At 38.4% G+C, this 18,996-nt stretch overlaps 1 protein-coding gene across 1 annotated transcript in view; it reads right to left on the bottom strand.

The window, feature by feature from the left end:
• ATP10D (ATPase phospholipid transporting 10D (putative)) overlaps nucleotides 1-18,996 on the bottom strand; it is a 155,895-nt gene that overhangs the window by 39,535 nt on the left and 97,364 nt on the right. The window contains exons 9-13 of the mRNA XM_030191348.1: nucleotides 18,532-18,659; nucleotides 18,187-18,439; nucleotides 12,255-12,496; nucleotides 6,450-6,638; nucleotides 1,387-2,014 (exon numbers count right to left, since the gene is read on the bottom strand). Coding sequence (XP_030047208.1) covers nucleotides 1,387-2,014; nucleotides 6,450-6,638; nucleotides 12,255-12,496; nucleotides 18,187-18,439; nucleotides 18,532-18,659 — 1,440 coding nt within the window. The remainder of the gene's footprint in view (nucleotides 1-1,386; nucleotides 2,015-6,449; nucleotides 6,639-12,254; nucleotides 12,497-18,186; nucleotides 18,440-18,531; nucleotides 18,660-18,996) is intronic.

Raw genomic sequence — 18,996 nt, 5'->3', positions numbered from 1 at the left:
GAGCAGATCCATGAGCAGAATGGAGAACACTGGTAGAATAGGTGTCCCTCCTTCCTACGGGTTTTGTACTAGGGGTGGGGATAGAAGAAATATGCTTGTGAATGAATGGTCAGGCCCAGAGGCTGCCATGATACTCAAGAAAGTAGGTTTCTGAAGAGTAAGTTCTTAGATGTCCTGTGCAATATTTCAGGGACTGGGAATAGGGCAGAAGGGAGGTTCTCAGGTCCATGAGATGAGAATTAATAGGGCCAAAGAAGACTAATAAAAGTTAACCTCCTGTAGTGTTAGAATATCAGCATCAGGTAACCTGTTTTAAGCCCCAGTGTTGAGCAGTCCACTTGGACTTTTATAGGTTACTAGTAAAAAAGCCCCGTTTCTGATGCAAATGAAACGGGGGGCTAGCAAGGTTTTCTTCAGAGTGTGCATGTGGGAGTGTGTGTGTCCCTGCCCTCTCCCCCTCCCCCCTTCCAGTCCGAGTGTGTGTCCCTGCCCTCTCTCCCTCCCCCTCCCCCCTTCCAGTCCTTCAGTGTTAAGTTTCCTGCTGTTCTGTGTTTGTGTTACAGAGAGAGTGAGGGCATCTCTCTCCCCCCTCCCCCCTCTGAGTCCTTCACTGTTACAGAGAGAGGGATTTCGTGCTGTGCTGTTTTCCCTCACTCATGGGGAAACCGGATATCTCTGGCGCTTCACACTTCTGGCTGGAGGCTTCAGTGGTGCTTTTATATATATAGATTTGCATATGTATGCAAATAGCGTATGTAGTATGTGGATCTTAATAAATTCAAGTTTCACAGATTCTACATTTCTTCTAATTTGTTTTCCACCTCTAACAGAAAATGGGTAAATTCAATAACACTGTGATTGAATTAAAATACATTGTGATCACAGTTTGAAAAAGGACACTTTAAAAGGACTATTCAAGGAATGTTCAGTAAATTTTTTTTAGGGCCCCTTTTACTAAAGCTGCGCTAAAATGGGGCCTGCGTTAGCATTTTTGACGTGCTGAGGCCCCCTTTTACTGCCGCAGGTAAAAGGCTGTCCATTCTTGAGGAAAAGAAATGGCCGCCTGTTAAATGAACCACTTACCGCACGGCCATTTCAGTAGAGAGTTCATACTGCCACCCATTGAGATGGAGGTAGGAGCTCCTGCACTAACCTGGCGATTAACTGAGCAGCACGTGGTGCTGCCCGAATACCACAGGTTCTTGTAGCATCAAAAATGGCATGCGCTGGGCATGGCAACTACCACCGAGCTCCTGCAGTGGTTCCGGATTGGTGCATGGCAATCTCGTTGTTGCATGCCAACCCTTTAGTAAAGGGCCCCTTAATGCAGCAAGGTACCAGTATGAAATGCAAAAACACGAATACTGTATAAAGCATTACACGTACCTGAGGAAGTGCACAGCAAATCCATAATAACAGAGTCCGCACCCTTTGTGTATACCACCACTCTGTTGGAGAGGGGATGCCTAACAACTACCGACATTCTTTTCCTTACCGAGTCAAAAGGTAGGATGTGCAAAAGTTGAAATGTTAGAGGTCCTAAAGATGCTAACTCTATGGTGACTTGGTCAGGAGTCCTGGCCAATAATGTGCATTTATACGCCATGGCAGCATGAACTAAAGCAGCTTCGTCAGGGCTCTCTGCTTCATAGCACAGCTTGAATGCAGAAGAGTATTCAAACAATGACCCAGCATCAACACAGCTGCTGCCTGCAGCTACTGAGGCGTCCATGTTAGCTATATCATTGGGTATAAGTTCTTCTACAGGTGGCTGGTCACTAGCGATCTGTAGTTCATTAGGTTTTTGGGACGTCCCATCTGTGACAGGTGAAGCCTGCTTCATCCTACTAAAAAAAGAAAATCTACTCGCTAAAGTTCCAGGGCTTTCTGATGATTGCTCTTTTCCACTTGAAAGAGATGGCGAGTTGACTTTTGGTACAGAAAAGCGTTGGAACAACTGCTTGATTTCTTCAAGAGATTTCATTGGTGTTCTGAATAGTGAAGGCACTCGCATCTGTCAAAAAAAAAAAAAAAGTGTAAACATTTCAGTTTTAGTTGCCAAGGTAGAACATTTCAATAAAAATGTTTAAAAACGTCAACAGTACCCTCCCCCTGCTTGTTTGCATCATATCTTTCCTGTGATCTCACCTTTATGTTGGAGGGGGTATGGTCAGAGGGGTACTATGGGGCATATCTGGTGGTCTTGTGTAAAGGTGCAAGCTTTCTGGAAAGTGATTCAGTCTAGACTCCAGTGTTGGCTTTCCAGACCTGTTAGGTGGTCACCTGAATATTTTCTATTTCCAGGTAAACCTCCAGGTCTAGCTACATCTCAGTCACTGTTTGTTTGCCATGCTATGTCAGCAGCTAGAGTAACACTAGCTACCTATTGGAAGACCCCACAAGTCCTTTCTTTGATTAAGTGGTTGAATAAGTTGTGGTATATTTGTGAAATGGAAAGATTGAGGGCTATTCGTTGTAAAACTATATCTAAATGGGAGGTGATTTGGGAGCCTTTTATTTCACATTGTTCCTTTTAAGCACAGTATTTTATGGAGGCAGGGGTGGGGTTTTTTTCTTCCTCTTCTTCTTTTACACCTTCCTTCTAACTGTAATTGCATTTGGGGGTTATATTACAAAAATTACTATAAAATATAGAAGTTATAATATTGTGTTCTATTTAATATTATATGGGGGTTTATGATACTTTTCTGCTGTTTATGTTTGCATATGCTGTTGTGATTGACTATGTATTATCTCTCATTATTTAATAAAGACGTCTTTAATTTCAAAAACATCAACAGTACCTTGATACCTTTTGTAATCTTATTTTAAATCAAGATTCCTCAAAGAACATTTTAAAGAAGCCTTTTAAAATATATTTCTTCAAAAAATAGTGGCCTGATAAGGATTTATGCTCCCACCTTTGGGGTTCTTTTACTAAGGTGATCTAACAAATTTAGCACGAGCCAATGATTAGTGCGTGCTAAATGTTACGCAGCTCACTGTATATCTATGGGCTGCATGACATTTAACACACTAATTTGTTAGTGCACCTTAGTAAAAAGGACCCCTTTGAGAGTTATGCTCATAAATTCGCCTCTGAAAATTTACTAAGGCTGAGTGTATAAATGTTTACTCAAAATTTCAGTGAACTCTTAAATTTAGGAGTACAGAAAGTGGGTGGCAACAGAAGCAGATTTAGGGCAGGGAAAAGAAGTTATGAGCTTAGCACGGATTTTTAGCACTTGACTCATAAATCTAGGCAAACAAATGACAGTCCTAAATTTATCTTCTGTAAAATACTCTCTCAAAATCAAGACTAATGCTTTAAGCCAATCAAGTTGAGAGCTGTGGAGAATTCTGTCTGCAGGAGGAAAAAGTCTCAGAACCCCTCCCACCCACTTATTTAAATTTCTTTCAAAGTGGTGGGAATTCCTGGGTTCACGTTACTGGTATAAAAAAAAAAAAAAAAACTCCTTTCTGAAGTATGTCTAAGACTCCAGGGTTCTTTACTACTACTGATAGCATTTATATAGCGCTACCAGATGCACGCAGCGCTGAACACCTGACAGAGAGACAGTCCCTGCTCAAAGAGCTTACAATCTAGATAAAACAGACAGACAAGACATTACGGGCAAGGGAATTACAGGGTAAAGAGGAACAGGGGGGAGGAGGGCAAATGAGTAGCGGCTAGGAGTCAAAGGCAGTAGTGAAAAGGTGAGCTTTCAGCATAGATTTAAAAACAGGTAGAGATGGAGCTATACATATGGGTTCGGGAAGACAGTTCCAGGCATAAGGTGCCGCAAGATAAAAGGAACAAAGTCTGGAGTTAGCGGTGGAGAAGAAGGGGGACGTCAAGAGAGATTTGTTCAGAGAGCGGAGTTCACAGGGAGGAGTGTGGATACCCAAAAAAAGGTGACAAACAAAAACTGAAAAAACAAAACAAAAAAAAACTTAGCTTCAATTCCAAGGGGCGTTTCAAAACATACAACTGCCGCCTCTGCCAACTATGGCCAGAGTTTTGTAATGTGCTGTTTTCAAGACATGATTGCGTGTCAGACCCTCGCACTTCCTGCTCTGTGTTGTCATCACTGTTCAGATATATGGTTTTTTTTTATGTTAGTCACATTTGTTGGGGGAGCAAGGGGTGGTGGACCTTCTAGGTCTGCATATCCAGTGTATATCACAGGTGTCAAAGATCTAACAATGGGAGGGGGCTCAATTTCTTCTAACCAATAAAAGTGGTTCGGTCCCTTCATAACTGATGACCAAAGAAGCTGGAGATACAGTAATACAAAAAAAAAAAAAGCAACCCACGTTCCAGGTTGGATAAAGGAAGAACTTGTCTCCCATTTTCTTCATACTTTCTGGTGCTATCACTGAGGAGCTTAAATCTGAAACTTATAACTGGTGGATGGGGTATAAGCAGCGCTATTTACAGACACTGATTCTATAACGAAACAACCTCTACACGGGAAACACTATCAACTTGTACATATGACCTCAAACAGTGGGATAAAATCTCTCAATATCTACTGAAGGGTTCTATCGCTATTCCTATGATTGAAAATGGTTTAAGATTTTTGGTATTATACTCCGGAGAGACTGTTTAAAATATATAAAACTGGTTCACCATTATGTTGGCGTAATTGTGGGGGCTCCTCCTTCCACATTTGGTGGACAGGCTCAGCAGTGCATACATTCTGGAAGGCACTTAACACATTTTTGCCAGTCATGTACCCACTAGGTACTGACTGCTGCTTACATCATCATAAGATTGTGGGAATCCCAAAACACCACATGATGGCAAAGTTTTTACGGCAGCTTGGCTCAGCTCTGGAAACAACCTGCTCTTCCGTCTGTGGAGACTGTCTTAAAAGTTGGACTACTACTGCCTGATGGCTCAGCTAATGGCTTCCAAATACGGCAGACTTCTTTTTAATCATAAGAAAAGGGATATTTATATGGCCTGGCGGCAACATGATCACACTCTATAAGAGCTTTTCTTTAGTCTCTATCTTGGACCTCCAGTACCCATGACCGAGGCACCTATGTGGGATTTGTTGTTATTATTTTTGTTTGGGGGGGGGGGGGTTAGGAGGGGGAATAATACTGAAACTATAGCAAGCATGTATAGAGGATATGATGGTACTTTGTTATAACTTTTTGTTGTCGCTGCTTGCTACTGACTAAATAAACATTAAAAAAAAAATAGAATATGAAAAGGAACTCCAAAGGTCATAGGAAAGACCACACTCATTCTTGAGAAAAACAAAATACCACACACATACAAGACTTATTGGTGGCGCAGCAAAAAAAAAAAAAAAAGAAAGTGAATGGGTTAAAAAAAAACAAACCACACACTGCAACACAAAGAAATTATCAAAAACTTAATTTGCATCTTAAGACTAGTCATTAATATGCACACAGAACACCATTATCAAGACATTTTAGTACATCAGCCCCTTAGTTATTTTAGCATACCAACAGGAAAAAGGGTAAGAGAGATAAAGGCTTTTATTGAGGAAAATGATTAATCCTATACGAAAATGGGAAGACTTGGGGCTTTGGGAGTAGGGTTAATATACCACTGAAATGCTGTAAAACCAAAACCATAAGTACTAAGATATTTATTAGAAGTATTTCCATGGACCATTTTGAAAAATCTTCATGAAATTTAATATCCATTTTATCTTGCCAAAGTTACAAAGAAAAACGCATACACAAACAAAATGGAGAACGACTACTATAATACCAACTCAAGGGCAACGTTTATTAAAACCACAGAAAAGTACTATGCATGTGGACTTAAACCGACGCAAACGCAATCCTGCATTTCAGTGCAGTCGGTGCCTGCTTCAGGAGTCAAAACTATAAAAACAGCAATGTGTGGTAGACAATCACAGGCTCAAATGGTAAAAAGAAAACTATCTTACAATAGTCCACTAAACTATAGATGGATGTGCAGTTTAACTAGATAAAGGCGTCTAGTGTTGAACACAATTTCTCAGCGTTGGAAAAACATAGTACTAAACAAGCAGTGTGAAATGCCGGACTGTGTCAAGTGTTTATTTTACGTCCATGTGCATATATTTTTCTGTGTTTTTAATAAACATTGCCCTTGAGTTGGAACTGTAGTGGTTGTTCCCCATTCTTTTTTGTGTTGTTTCTTTGTCTGGCTACTTGGGGTATCTTCTGCTTTTTCACTGTATAGTTGCCAAAGTTACAGACAAAAAATAACTAGCAAGACTTTTTCTGCAATGTTTTCCTAGCTATACATTCAATTTCACACTAACTTGCTTGACTATACAGCATTACCAATAGTTCTGAAGCCTTTATAAGCTGATGAACAAATAGAGAATGATATATTTCAAATTATGTCTATTCTCCTTGCATACACAACAGTAAAAAATATATATTGCTGCTCCATTTGGAGGCAATTGTTTTACCTTTTGTCGGGGTTGATTCGGAGTTGAAACCACTACAGTATTGCAGATTGTCAGAGCAAGAAAGAAATCCATAATATACATGGTTTCCAAGAACAGCTCTCCACTAGTATCTTCTGATAATGCAGGTGAATGAGGTTTTATCTGGTACAATTTTCTTAGAAGCAATGGGTCTGGAATAACATCTTTTTCCTATTAATCAAAAAGATAGAGCCCAATAAATGCTTATTTCAGCTAGATTCAAAATAACTGTTTTACAGAAGTAACAAAGAATATAAAATGGCTTTCATAATAACCATGTTGGTCCAGGAGAAAACTGGAGTCTTTCTAGGTTGTGACTGTCAGTATTCCAAAACTGGATGCTCTAGAAGCAAGGGCTGTTCCAGTGAGAAAGTTTATTATGTTTCATACTACTTAGTTTATTCCTCTTTTGCTGTTATGGTTTTATTTATTGGGATTTATTAACTGCCTTTATGAAGAGACTCACCCAAGGCAGTGTACAGCAGGTACAGTTTAACATAAAACTTACAATTTTGTTAACAGCATAATAGTAAAATAACCAAGAATAAACAAATGAGGTAAACTTGAAAACAGTAAATTGAAACCTAATAGAACTACCGTGTAATAGTATCAAAAATAAATGGCATTCAAATATCAGATATAATACAATGTTAGCATAATACTAATGATATACCTAATAAGCTTGCACTAGAACACTCAACTACCATAATGTTGAAGATTTTCTACAATATGGCTTATCATACAGCTGAACAACCAAAAGCAGATATATGATGGGAACAAGATGTGTCAGTTGGGATAATCTGATGGTTAGCTAACCTCAAGGCACATTCTTTCTATAGTTAACAAAGAGATAAGGAACTGATCCAAGTTACAATGTGTGTAGCAAACTAGTCTAGGTGCAGAATGAGTGTATAGTCAGTCATCCTATGCATTAAAGGTTTGAGAGAAGAGCCAGGCTTTCATCTGCTTCCTAAAGTAGAGGTAGTCTCAAGTTATACATAGCCTCTTCTGGAAGTACATTCCAGAGCGCAGGGGCTAATCCTGAGAAGGCTCACTGGCGGGTATCGCATCATACAATTTCTTTTGATGAGGGTACAGATAGTGATGATCCTTGAGAGGACCTTAGAAGTCTTAAAGGAGTGTAAAGGGCTAAGTACTCTGGTCCATTTTGTCTGAGGACCTTGAAAATCAAACAGAGTTTTAAATTTAGCCCCGTAAGGTATTGGTAGCCAGTGTAGCTTTTACAGGAAGGGTGTGATGTGGTCACGCGGCTTGCAGCCTTCTATCAGTCATGCTGCAGAATTCTGAATCAGTTGGAGCAGATAAACTCTTTTTGGTTTGGCCAGTGTAGAGGGCATTACAGTAGTTGCCAAGATGTTATCATGGCATGGGCCACTGTGGTCAGACTCACCTTTTCAATATATGGAGAGAGATTTCGTAGCTGCTGTAGATGATAGAGACAATGTTTGAAGGTTGTTTGAATTTGTGGGATCAGAGTGAGTGATGAGTCTAGCAGCATCCCAAGATTCCTGACCTGTGATTTTATAGTTCATACTTCACAAAAGGTATTTTGAAGTTGGGTATTTTGTCCACTTGTGTTTGGTACCCAAAGAATCTCTGTTTTATTTGGGTTCAGGCAGTTTGTTGTTGTTTACCCATTCCTGAGTTGTGGTTAGGCAGGCAGTCAGTTTACTCAGAGCTGTGGGTAGATCTGGTTCAGTGGGTATGAGTAGTTGCACAACATCAGTACAGATGTAGACTTTTGAGTCCATTGACTGAAGCAGCTCAGCCAGATGCTTAGTTAGATATTAAATGAAACGAGAGACAGTATACATCCCTGTGGTACTCCACAGTCCAGTGTCCAAGGTAATGATGTGCTGTTGCTGAACGGAACTGATTGCTGTCTATCTGACAGATAGGATTTGAACCAAGTAAATACTGTGCCAAGCCAGACTGACATGGGTCTAAGCCAGTTACTTTTAATTAGCCAGTCCCTGAGCTGACTGCAGACTGTTCATTCTATAAGTTTTGCCAGGAAAGGAATGTTAGAGACTGGTCGGTAGTTTTCAAGCTTGTCTTGTTACTTAGGTTTTCTTTTACCTGCCACAGATATTACCAACCAGTAGCATCCATCCCCCTGACAGTTAAACTAATGGAAAGCATGGTAACCAAACAACTTACTAACTACCTAAACAAATTCACAATACTACATGAATCACAGTCAGGATTTCGATCCAACCTCCCGCATAACCAAATTCAAACAATTGATTGCAAACGGGAACAATGTACTGCTCCTACAATTCAACATGTCCAGCGCGTTTGACATGGTTAGCCACCAGATACTCACAAACATCCTAGACTACTTCAGGATTGGAGGTAACACACTAAGCTGGTTTAAAGGCTTCCTAACAGCAAGAACATATCAAGTGACTGCAAACTCAGAAACATCAACACCATGGAAACCTGAATGCGGAGTACCACAAGGATCACCACTCTCACCAACCCTCTTTAATTTAATGATGACACCTCTAGCCAAATCACTATCCAACCACAGACTTAACCCGTACATCTATGCAGACGATGTCACGATATACATCCCACTCAAACAAGACATACCAGAAATCACAAAAGAAATTGAACACAGCCTACAAATAATGAACTTATGGGCGGACGCATTCCAACTAAAGCTAAACACAGAAAATACACAATGTCCCATCTTATCCTCACAATATAGCACAAACAAACCAAATACAATAAACACCCCAGACTACACCCTGCCAGTCTCAGACCGCCTGAAAATTCTGGGAGTCACAATTGACTGAAATCTTACATTTGAAGACCATGCGAAAAACACAGCAAAGAAAATGTTCTACTCAATGTGGAAACTTAAAAGGATCAAACCTTTCTTCCCAAGGGAAGTATTCCGAAGCCTAGTACAATCAGTGGTACTAAGCCATCTAGATTACTGTAATGCCATCTATGCCGGATGCAAAGAACAAATCACCAAGAAGCTTCAAACCGCTCAAAATACAGCAGCCAGACTCATATATGGAAAAACGAAATACGAAAGTGCCAAACCCCTAACAGAAAAACTGCACTGGCTTCCACTAAAAGAACGTATTGCGTTCAAAGTCTGCACCTTGGTCCACAAAATCGTTCACTAGGAACGCAAAAAGATCAGCAAGCTCATTCCTCAATCTCCACTACCCTAACTGCAAAGGATTAAAATATAAATCTATATACGCAACTAGTTTCTCCTACATCTGCACGCAACTATGGAACGCACTACCGAAGGCCATTAAAACAACGCAAGATTTAACTATCTTCCAAAGGCTACTGAAAACTGATTTATTCAAGGCGGCATACCAATAATATTCATCCTCAATACATAATGATAAAGACTACACATGAACTAGAAAAACCGAACTCTTATCACCTGACTGACCTCTTTCACTTTAACCCTTATGCTGAATATAGTTTCACTTTGACCCTTATGTTGAATAATTTCTCTACAGTCGATGACCTAATGTATGTTACATTCCTATTTATCACATAGAAATTAATATGCATTACCACAATGTATTCCTCTCTACCACATATGCATGCACCTTAATGCAGCGACTTTTGTATTCTGTGACCCGGAAATGGCAATCGCCATTACGGCAAATGTAAGCCACATTGAGCCTGCGAATTGGTGGGAAAATGTGGGATACAAATGCTAATAATAATAATAATTGTCCAGTGTGCTGGGCCAATTTCACCAATGGCTCGTAACATACCAAAAAATATACACTTACTTTTCCCTGAATGATAACACCTTGCTATGCTAACTTTTTGTTGTACAGAGAAAGCCTCTGTTCTTTTCACATAGCATTGGTCAAAAACACTGTACATCCCTTATTTCTAATTGATTGGAATGACTACAATGAGTATTTCTCAAGACCTTTGCTTTCTTGGCCCTTATGACTTGTTATCTCATGCCAAAATAAAGATACCTAGGAAATTACCTATGCATGGTTTCATGGTAGTTAACACCACATTGTTTAAGCCTTATTCTTTAATTTTTTTTAATGGGTTTATTTGTTTTGTTTTTTTTCCCTACCACTCTTCTTTACCACCTCTGCTTTTCCTCTTACATGCTATTTGCTTTCTGATCTTAATCCTTTTCAGGAAAAATATCTCCTTCATAACCAGATTGGTCTCAGTTTGTCACTAACTCACACCCCTTAATCTTTTGTGTGCTTTGATTTACTTAAACATTTATATTCTGCTGGTGTTAGTGGATCACAAAACATATAAAAGCATGAATACATCAAGGGACAGATTGTAGGGAAAGGCCAGCCCAGATTATTTGTTTCTCCCCTGATTAGTCCATGGGACCTCTCATTACACCATAAACAAAGCATGATTATTTAATTAATTTCAGCCTTGTTTTCAGACGTTATTTTATCTAAGAGCCACAAACAGCTTGCAACTCAACTGAGAAAAAAAAATATTATTATTATTAATTACATTTGTACCCCATGCTTTCCCACACATAGCAGGTTCAATGCGGCTTACATAGTAAATAGAATTACAAAGTCTTGAAGAAGAATGTTACAAGTTGTAATAAACATAGTAGTAGTGGGGTTTTGAGGATATGTAAATTGATCATGGAGAGGTAAACAAAGATAGGATGAGCAAAAGGAGAAGAGATTGGGAGGGGTAAAGAGTAGGAAGGATGGAGACGAAGAGATTGAGGAATGACCATAAGGAGACTGTGAGACATAGTCAAAGGTATAATAATTGTCGGGGCAGGAATCATGTGGGTTTAAAAAGTTAAGTTGGGGCATTAGGGTAAGCTTTCTTGAAGAGATGGGTCTTCAACATTTTTCTGAATGGTAGCTGGTCCTTGATTGTTCGGATGGATCTTGGCAGAGCGTTCCAAAGCTGGCTGCCCAAAAAGGAGAAACTAGATGCATAGGAGGTCTTGTATTTAATACCTTTGCAGTTGGGAAAGTGTAAATTGAGGTAAGTACAAGAAGAAAATATTCCAGCATGTACAACATTTTTAGCAATTCCACAATCCAATTCAAATTAGGAAAGGTATCTACAAACCGAGCCCCATATCATGATGCTGGTGGAATTTTGCATCTAGAGCAGGGATCTCCAACCACTGAAAGCAGGAGAATCATTTCACTGTTATTTTTTGGACCACTTTCCTTCCTCTTCATGCCCGGTAGTCTCTCTTGCCTTCCTCTTACCCCAGCAATCTGCCTATTTCTCACTCATACCCAATAACTGGAGCCAACTGTCGTTATCAAATTTAATTGCATTCATCTCAGAAAAGAGTGCACTTCTGCAAGCGTAAATCTGTGCACCATTTATAGAATCTGGGGGTATATGTGCAATAGTGCACTTTTTTGATGACTTTTTTTTTAAACGAAAAAATAAATAAATACAAAAAGGGTTTGAATGCCCATCCTTACTAGTTTCCAACTACAGGAAAGCTATGCCATGTGTGCCTTAGATCAGAGTCACATGTAAGAACAAATGAATCTCAGATGTCTTGGCCTTCTGACTGGGATGATGTGTATGACATATATCAAATTTAAGGCTTTCAGTAAATATAAAAATGCGTGTATATGATATATATAATATATATATATCAATGGAGATGTAATTCCTTTACAAAGACATTCATTAAATCTACCCTTATAAGAAAATAAATCAAACAGGGGCCTTTTATAAATTACTTCAGCAGGCTGTTGGGGAACAACCTCTATTGCTTCACAAATAACTACTCACCATGGGACTACTGAAGGCTACATGTCTACAACGTGGGATGCTACTGACTCCATCTCCTTCCCTGCTTAGCAATGAACTGGTGTCAGATAGATTATTCAAAGACTTGCAGCTCACAGGACTGCTTATTGCTCCACAGCAGCTGTTTGTCTTCTGTCTAGTTGTATTGCTTAGAAGACCACATGCAGCATCTGGTATATCTTCGTCTTGAGAGTCAATTTCTTGGTAGGTTTCCAGCCTCTTGGCTATACACAGAAAAAAAAAAATCTTACACACACTGCTACTTTAAAACATTTCTGTTATATACACAATCATTACTGAATACCATTTATTACTAGGATACCTGGGTATACTCAAAAATGAAAAGGAGTATACAAAATTATACATAAAGATCACAATACTTGAACACAGTGTATATACTACTCCTTCCCAAACTGCTTGTCTATCATTTTAGAATGGGTAGGTTAAAAAAAAATAAAAAAAAGCTAAATTCAGGTGGCAAGAATAAAACAGTCCAACACACAATGAATTTAGCTTTTTTTTAATTTTTTTAACCTACCCATTCTGCCACCTTTCTTTAAATTAGTCACCTTATTTTCCAACTCCTCTTATTCTCTTACCTATCTATATGTTCCATCTTTGCTTATACCCTACACTGACAAAATGTTCTATTACATACTGTGTTGACATTAAGTAGTATACTATACAGCATACAATGGAGAGGGTCAAAGTACACAGCAAAGCAATCCAAAAAAGAAGCACAAAGGCCTCTCAAGAAAAGGTAGAAGTGTACTTTATTTATGACCCGACAGGGGCCATGTTTCAGAGTAAAACAATGCTTGCCTCGGGGATCAATTCTAAAATATGAACAAAACATTTTTAAACATACAGACAATAAATATAAAATATATATACAATACCATCAAAATAACAAATACTGTACTGTGACCAAAAACCAAGTTACATAGAATTTAATGGAAAATGAAGATTGTGCACAAAAAAAAAAAAACCTTGGCTAGACAATAATGACTTGAATGCACCCTGATGCAATGCGACATACATTGTGGAGACAATATGTGCATGTGTGAAGAAGTACCGATATTCATTAAAGTTAAATGTTGTGAATAAGTGATGATAACCAAGTGACAGAATGGAGAGCACAAACCGGTAACTGACAGATGAAACTGATGGGTTAATGTAAAAAAGGCTTACCAACAGGACAGCACACCTAATATGTAGTATGTATTTGTATTATTGAACCGGAGTCTACCTCTACGGTATTGTGTAAGCCACACTGAGCCTGCAACTAAGTGGGATAATGTGGGATATAAATGTGTTAAATAAATAATATAAGCTGTTGCTTAAATAGTCAGAGTTATCAATCCGCTCTTTAAGGAGAATAAATAACTAAAAATCAATGATTATTGCACTCAAAAATCCTGAGAAGATATAAGGCACTATAATTGTTGATGTAGGCAAAGTGCAAAACATACATTACTGCTCTCTAAACTGTATCATAATCAGTAATAAAGAGATGGGAAATAACCGTCTTAACAGTCGCCGATGTGGACAGTAAATGAGCAGCATACTGCATGGGACATAGAAGTTGTCAGTATGATGTTTGCACTAACTGCAAAGCTCTAATTGAAAACACTGCTCTGACACAAACATCGTTCTCTACCAGAGTCTGTCAATCGCAACATTGAGCAGACTGGAAAAATCACCCTAATAAAACCATGTCTCTCCACTGGGTCTGGATATTCACGGCAATCACTCGACTGATATGTCAGTGAGAAGCACTAACGGCATCGCGCAAAAAGGAGATTAAATCCCATAGGACAGCTGTTTAAAAAAAAAACCCCAAAACTACTGACCTTACCTTAGAAAGGGCGAAGCATTGACTTGATGCAATACAAACCACCATGAATGCATGCCAAAAAAACTAGAGATGCATACATGCGCACTAGGCCTTTTAAAACAAAGATTGAAAATGAGGCTCCAGAAGAATGAACAAACTGCTCGTCTTTGAGTGAAGCGACAAGTTACAGTGTGCTGGTGTCATCAAACATAGAATGTCTGTATAAGAACAGGATGGAATAGGAGTGTGAGAGTTGCTGTGCACTTCATAACCAGAAGTGATGTGTGTGAAATAAAAACAGGTGTGAATGAATATGAAAGGACCAAAATGAATGAGTGCACTGCTAACAAATATAGTTGATATACTAAGAGAGTGTAGATGGTGATAGATACTATAAACCATCAAATGAAGTGCACTTGACCAAGATGCCAACAAAGTGGCGGTCAGTCCAAATGAACAAAATAAAATTATGTGGTATATTACAGACCCTTACTTAATTTATAAAATAATGGATGAGCCATAAAAACAAATTATACAGACATATAAAAGGTCAAAGTACAATGAACATATGTAAAACTATAATAAAAAAGATAAAATACAATCCACGGAGGACAAAAGATCTCATTAATAACAGACACATCATAAAAATGCAATTAAAAAATGAGCTTTGTGACAAAGAAGAAATGCAACTTAGCATAAAATGTAGAATGTGTATAGCATAACAATAAAAATAGACACGACATAAAGAATAATAGATAATAAACGGGCTGGGTGACAAGTGACAATTTCTCAACAGAACTGAATACTCAATTGAAAGTTCATCACAATGACTGGACATGAAATGTAGACTCATGATAAAAACAAACATCACACAAAAAACAATTCATAAAAAAAGAAAACAAATCATAAAACAAAGAGAGCGCATCAGGAAACGGGCATGGTGGCAGACAATAGTTTCAAAAAAAATACTGAATAATCAATTTCTGTATTCAGCCCTGTAGGTTGAACAGTGTTGAGTTTGAAAATGCTGCGTTGCTCCTGTTGTAACAGTAGTTGATCTATGTGTCAGGTCATAAAGTAGTATACTATGCCATATTTTGTATTATTTGAATATTTTTACTGCTATTCTTACTGTACACTGCCTTGAGTGAATTCCTTCAAAAAGGTGGTAAATAAATCCTAATAAATAATCAAAAGGCAGCCCCTAAGGTTGTGTTAGTGGTATCATTTATGAAACCCTGCATTCTATCACTTGACTAACAAGGAAGGAAGCCTACGGAGAATATACTTTCCAACAAAGTAGGAAAGGGATGATACTTTGGCATTTTGTATAGTGATCTGGACCAACTACAATAGTTGTTTTTCTGTGACATGTGCGGGCTCATTTTCAAAGCACTTAGACTTACAAAGTTCCATAGGTTACAATGAGGCTCATTTTCAAAGCACTTAGCCTCCCAAAGTTCCATAGAAACCTATGGAACTTAGCCTCCCAAAGTGCTTTGAAAATATGCCTCTATGGAACTTTGTAAGTCTAAGAGCTTTGAAAATATGCCTCATTATCTCTGTGGAAAAACATTGAAAAAGTTCAACAGATACTTAGACTCTTGAAGCAAGACATTTGTTGCCAAAACATAGGACTGTGTAGAGTCCATTGTATCTGCTTTTTTGACAATAAAGACTCATTTATTCTACCTCTCTGGAGTCCTGTATTCTATAACACAATTACAAAAGTAAAACACTTTAGTTACAATTGTATCATAGATATTAAACTGCTATAAATGTGTATTTCATGCACCTTGTGGGCATCAAACAAATACAAGATGAAGGTAGAAAAAGACCAATGAGCCCATCCAGTCTAGCCAATTATTCCTGTCCACACTATCAGCTACGTGTTGTAGCTGCCTGAAGGATATCATTCTTAATCCAAGAGAGTTTTGTGACCTTTCTCCTGTGAAGTTCCACTACTAGTGTACAGATGGCTTAGTTCCTAAGGGAATGGCACTAGGGTGAACCTTTTGTCCTATCAGTAGAAGTATTTTCTACCAAAAAGGCTGGTCACTGCCACCTGCTCCATACTCCTACTGGGGGACATCTTGTTTCTGTGAATTTTATTTGACTTTTTTTACCAGAGCCTGGTCTGCACCTACATAGTGTTGCCTTGAAAATGAAGAGTGTGCACCACATGGTTTCCTTGCTGTTTTCTTCCTACATTCCCAACCCTGATACTTCTCAGTAGAAGCACCCTAAATCTATCAGCCCCTGATACGATCAAGTCTTCTTATAAATTTCCTAGTAATCTGTACTCTACTCCAGGTTCTGTATTTCAAGCAGTCAGCATCAGAGAGCTCAACCCAAAGAGATGGTGGCCAGTAACAGACAGAAGACACCACGCAATTTCCTGACCCAAGGTGTCACTTTGTTTGCTCACTGTTCCTGAGTCCTCCTTATTGACTAGACCCATCACACCTCTGGAGTACTACACCTTCTGGAGTAGTAGAGTATGCAAAACTCCCCATTTAGTACGCATCTATCATCTATCCCCTCCTATAACCAACCACAAGGTACCTCAGTAGTATGAACAGCTACTAAAACCAGCATGGCTCCAACCCAAACACCTAGGGGTCATTCCATGCCAAGTGGTCTAAACCCTCACACCATCATGTCTCCAATTTTGTTCAGATTTTATCTGTTGCGCGAGTCAGGTGTTAAACAAAGTTTCCCAAAATTTGAGGTCTCTAACTGCAATAGTTGCAGATCTAGACCCCCTTTTCTGAAAGGTTGTCAGTCCATGAGCACGCGACATTTACCAAAATACCATTTTTGGGGTCTAATAAAATCCAAACACATTTATAAGAATGGCTAAAAAATTCAAATCCTGTACAGTTTTTGATGCTAATTCCGATGAAATACATTTTAACATTATGGATGCAAAATCCAGTCAAACAAGTTGACTCAAAGTGTGCATCAAAATTGGTCGCGACTCATCGGAATATATTTGGACCAATATTCAGACCGCAATAACTTCCATGCAAACAAAGATACGGACTTGAAATTTTGAACAAGCATTATGCTTGTGCTGGACATAATACTGCCAGATTTGCAACTAACCAGCATCTATAACCGCCCTGCAGGATCTCTTCAAAGTTGCCACTGTGAGCACAAATGGTAAAACGTACCAAAGTTCAAAGCCAATTATTAAAAAAGAGCCTGCCTGAATCAGCTTGTGAATAGTATCATCTGAAAGAGAAAATTGTGCTCTACAACACTGATATGTTTTTGTTTTGCAATGCCACCATTAAGTAGCCATTTACTCAGGTCAAAGTATGTTATATTTAGTACGCTTGATGCGCTAATTTTTCTTCATTTCTAGGAAATGAAGTCTTAATAGTCGCTTAAAAGTATTGATATAATTATTTACTCATTCGTATTTTATTCATTGATTGTCCAATCATTTATTGTGCGCTGTGATCAGTTTGGTTGTACCATCTCAGGTGAATATTCCAGCTTAATAAATTTGTGATGATGAACAAATAGATAAAGTCACAAATCTTCAGCCTGGGCAGTATGTGTGCAGCAATACAAGCTTTGAAATGTGGAACAGACAGCCAAGCCGCATTGAGCCTGCCATAAGTGAGAAAGCGCGGGGTATAAATGTAACAAAAAAAGTACTGTTGTTAAATAAAAGTATTTAAGAAGGGGAATCCCATCACCCCTTGTTTTTTTAGTTTTGACCCCTGACACAGCCTGAGGGCGAAACGTGGCCACGTTGGGTTTGTTTTTTTGTTTCACACCAATAAATTATTTCATGTGTTAATGTTTTCTATCAGTCTACCTTTTTTATTATTATTCTACCATATAAGGAGACTGTTGCCTTTTTTGTTTGTTTTTACCTCTAAAACCTTGAAATTTAAAAACAAGAGACCATATTTCACCTTCATTCCCATCTACTTCTATAACAAATTGAAATACAAGCAATTTTTCCACACCACAGCTAAGTAACAGAGTTAATTCTCTCTCCTCTTTTCATCTACATTAGCCTTAGAATGAATGCCTCACTAATGAAATTTTGATTCTTACCATTTTCTTCATGGGAATATTCCATTCCTGCAATGCTGCACCTGCGGAAAACCATCTTGTTCTCTGTAAGAGTGCCAGTCTTGTCGGAGAAAATATATTGGATTTGTCCTAGGTCTTCCGCAATATTCAAAGCACGGCACTCAATAGTAGAATCCAACTTTTCATAGTACAAGTCTACATCATTCTGAATGAAATAAATCTGCCCCAGTTTGACTATTTCAATTGAAACGTAGAGGGATATGGGGATCAAAATCTACCAAGATAATAAGAAAGTATTCAGTGAAACAAGGATAAAAGCTCTAATACTGGCTATAAAGTATTGTTTTGAAACTATAGTGAAATTACCTGTAATAAAATGATCATTGTCCAAAACATATAGAACCCAGCTAATGCTGGAGGAGTATGATTTCCATCTGGCTCAGGAACTTTAAAAAGTGGAATTTCTCTATAGGCACTTAACCACAATCCATGACCTTCAAAACATATTTGTAAGAGTTTAGGAACCAATAACAGAAAAAATACACAGAAGAATAATGAACAACAAAATTTCTAATCTGTAATAGTTGTTCTTCTAAAACAATTTAGTCATACCAAGTTACATGTGGGTCATCTGACTATGCTCTGCCCCAAACATGACTTTTCCCAGGGCTTTATAGATAAGCAAACCTCTAACAGTTTAACAGTTCTTACCCTCTCCTTTCCTCATACGAGTGGAAGGGATAGCATGCCTGAACTACTATCTCCATGTATGTATACATACACACACAATCTATGAAGGTAAGCAATGCCACTTTCTATTAAGACAGAATT

The sequence above is a fragment of the Microcaecilia unicolor genome, chromosome 2, assembly GCF_901765095.1.
Source record: "Microcaecilia unicolor chromosome 2, aMicUni1.1, whole genome shotgun sequence".
Taxonomy (NCBI): domain Eukaryota; kingdom Metazoa; phylum Chordata; class Amphibia; order Gymnophiona; family Siphonopidae; genus Microcaecilia; species Microcaecilia unicolor.
The sequence above is the reverse complement of the archived record's forward strand: the minus strand, read 5'-3'. Positions and strand labels throughout refer to the sequence as shown.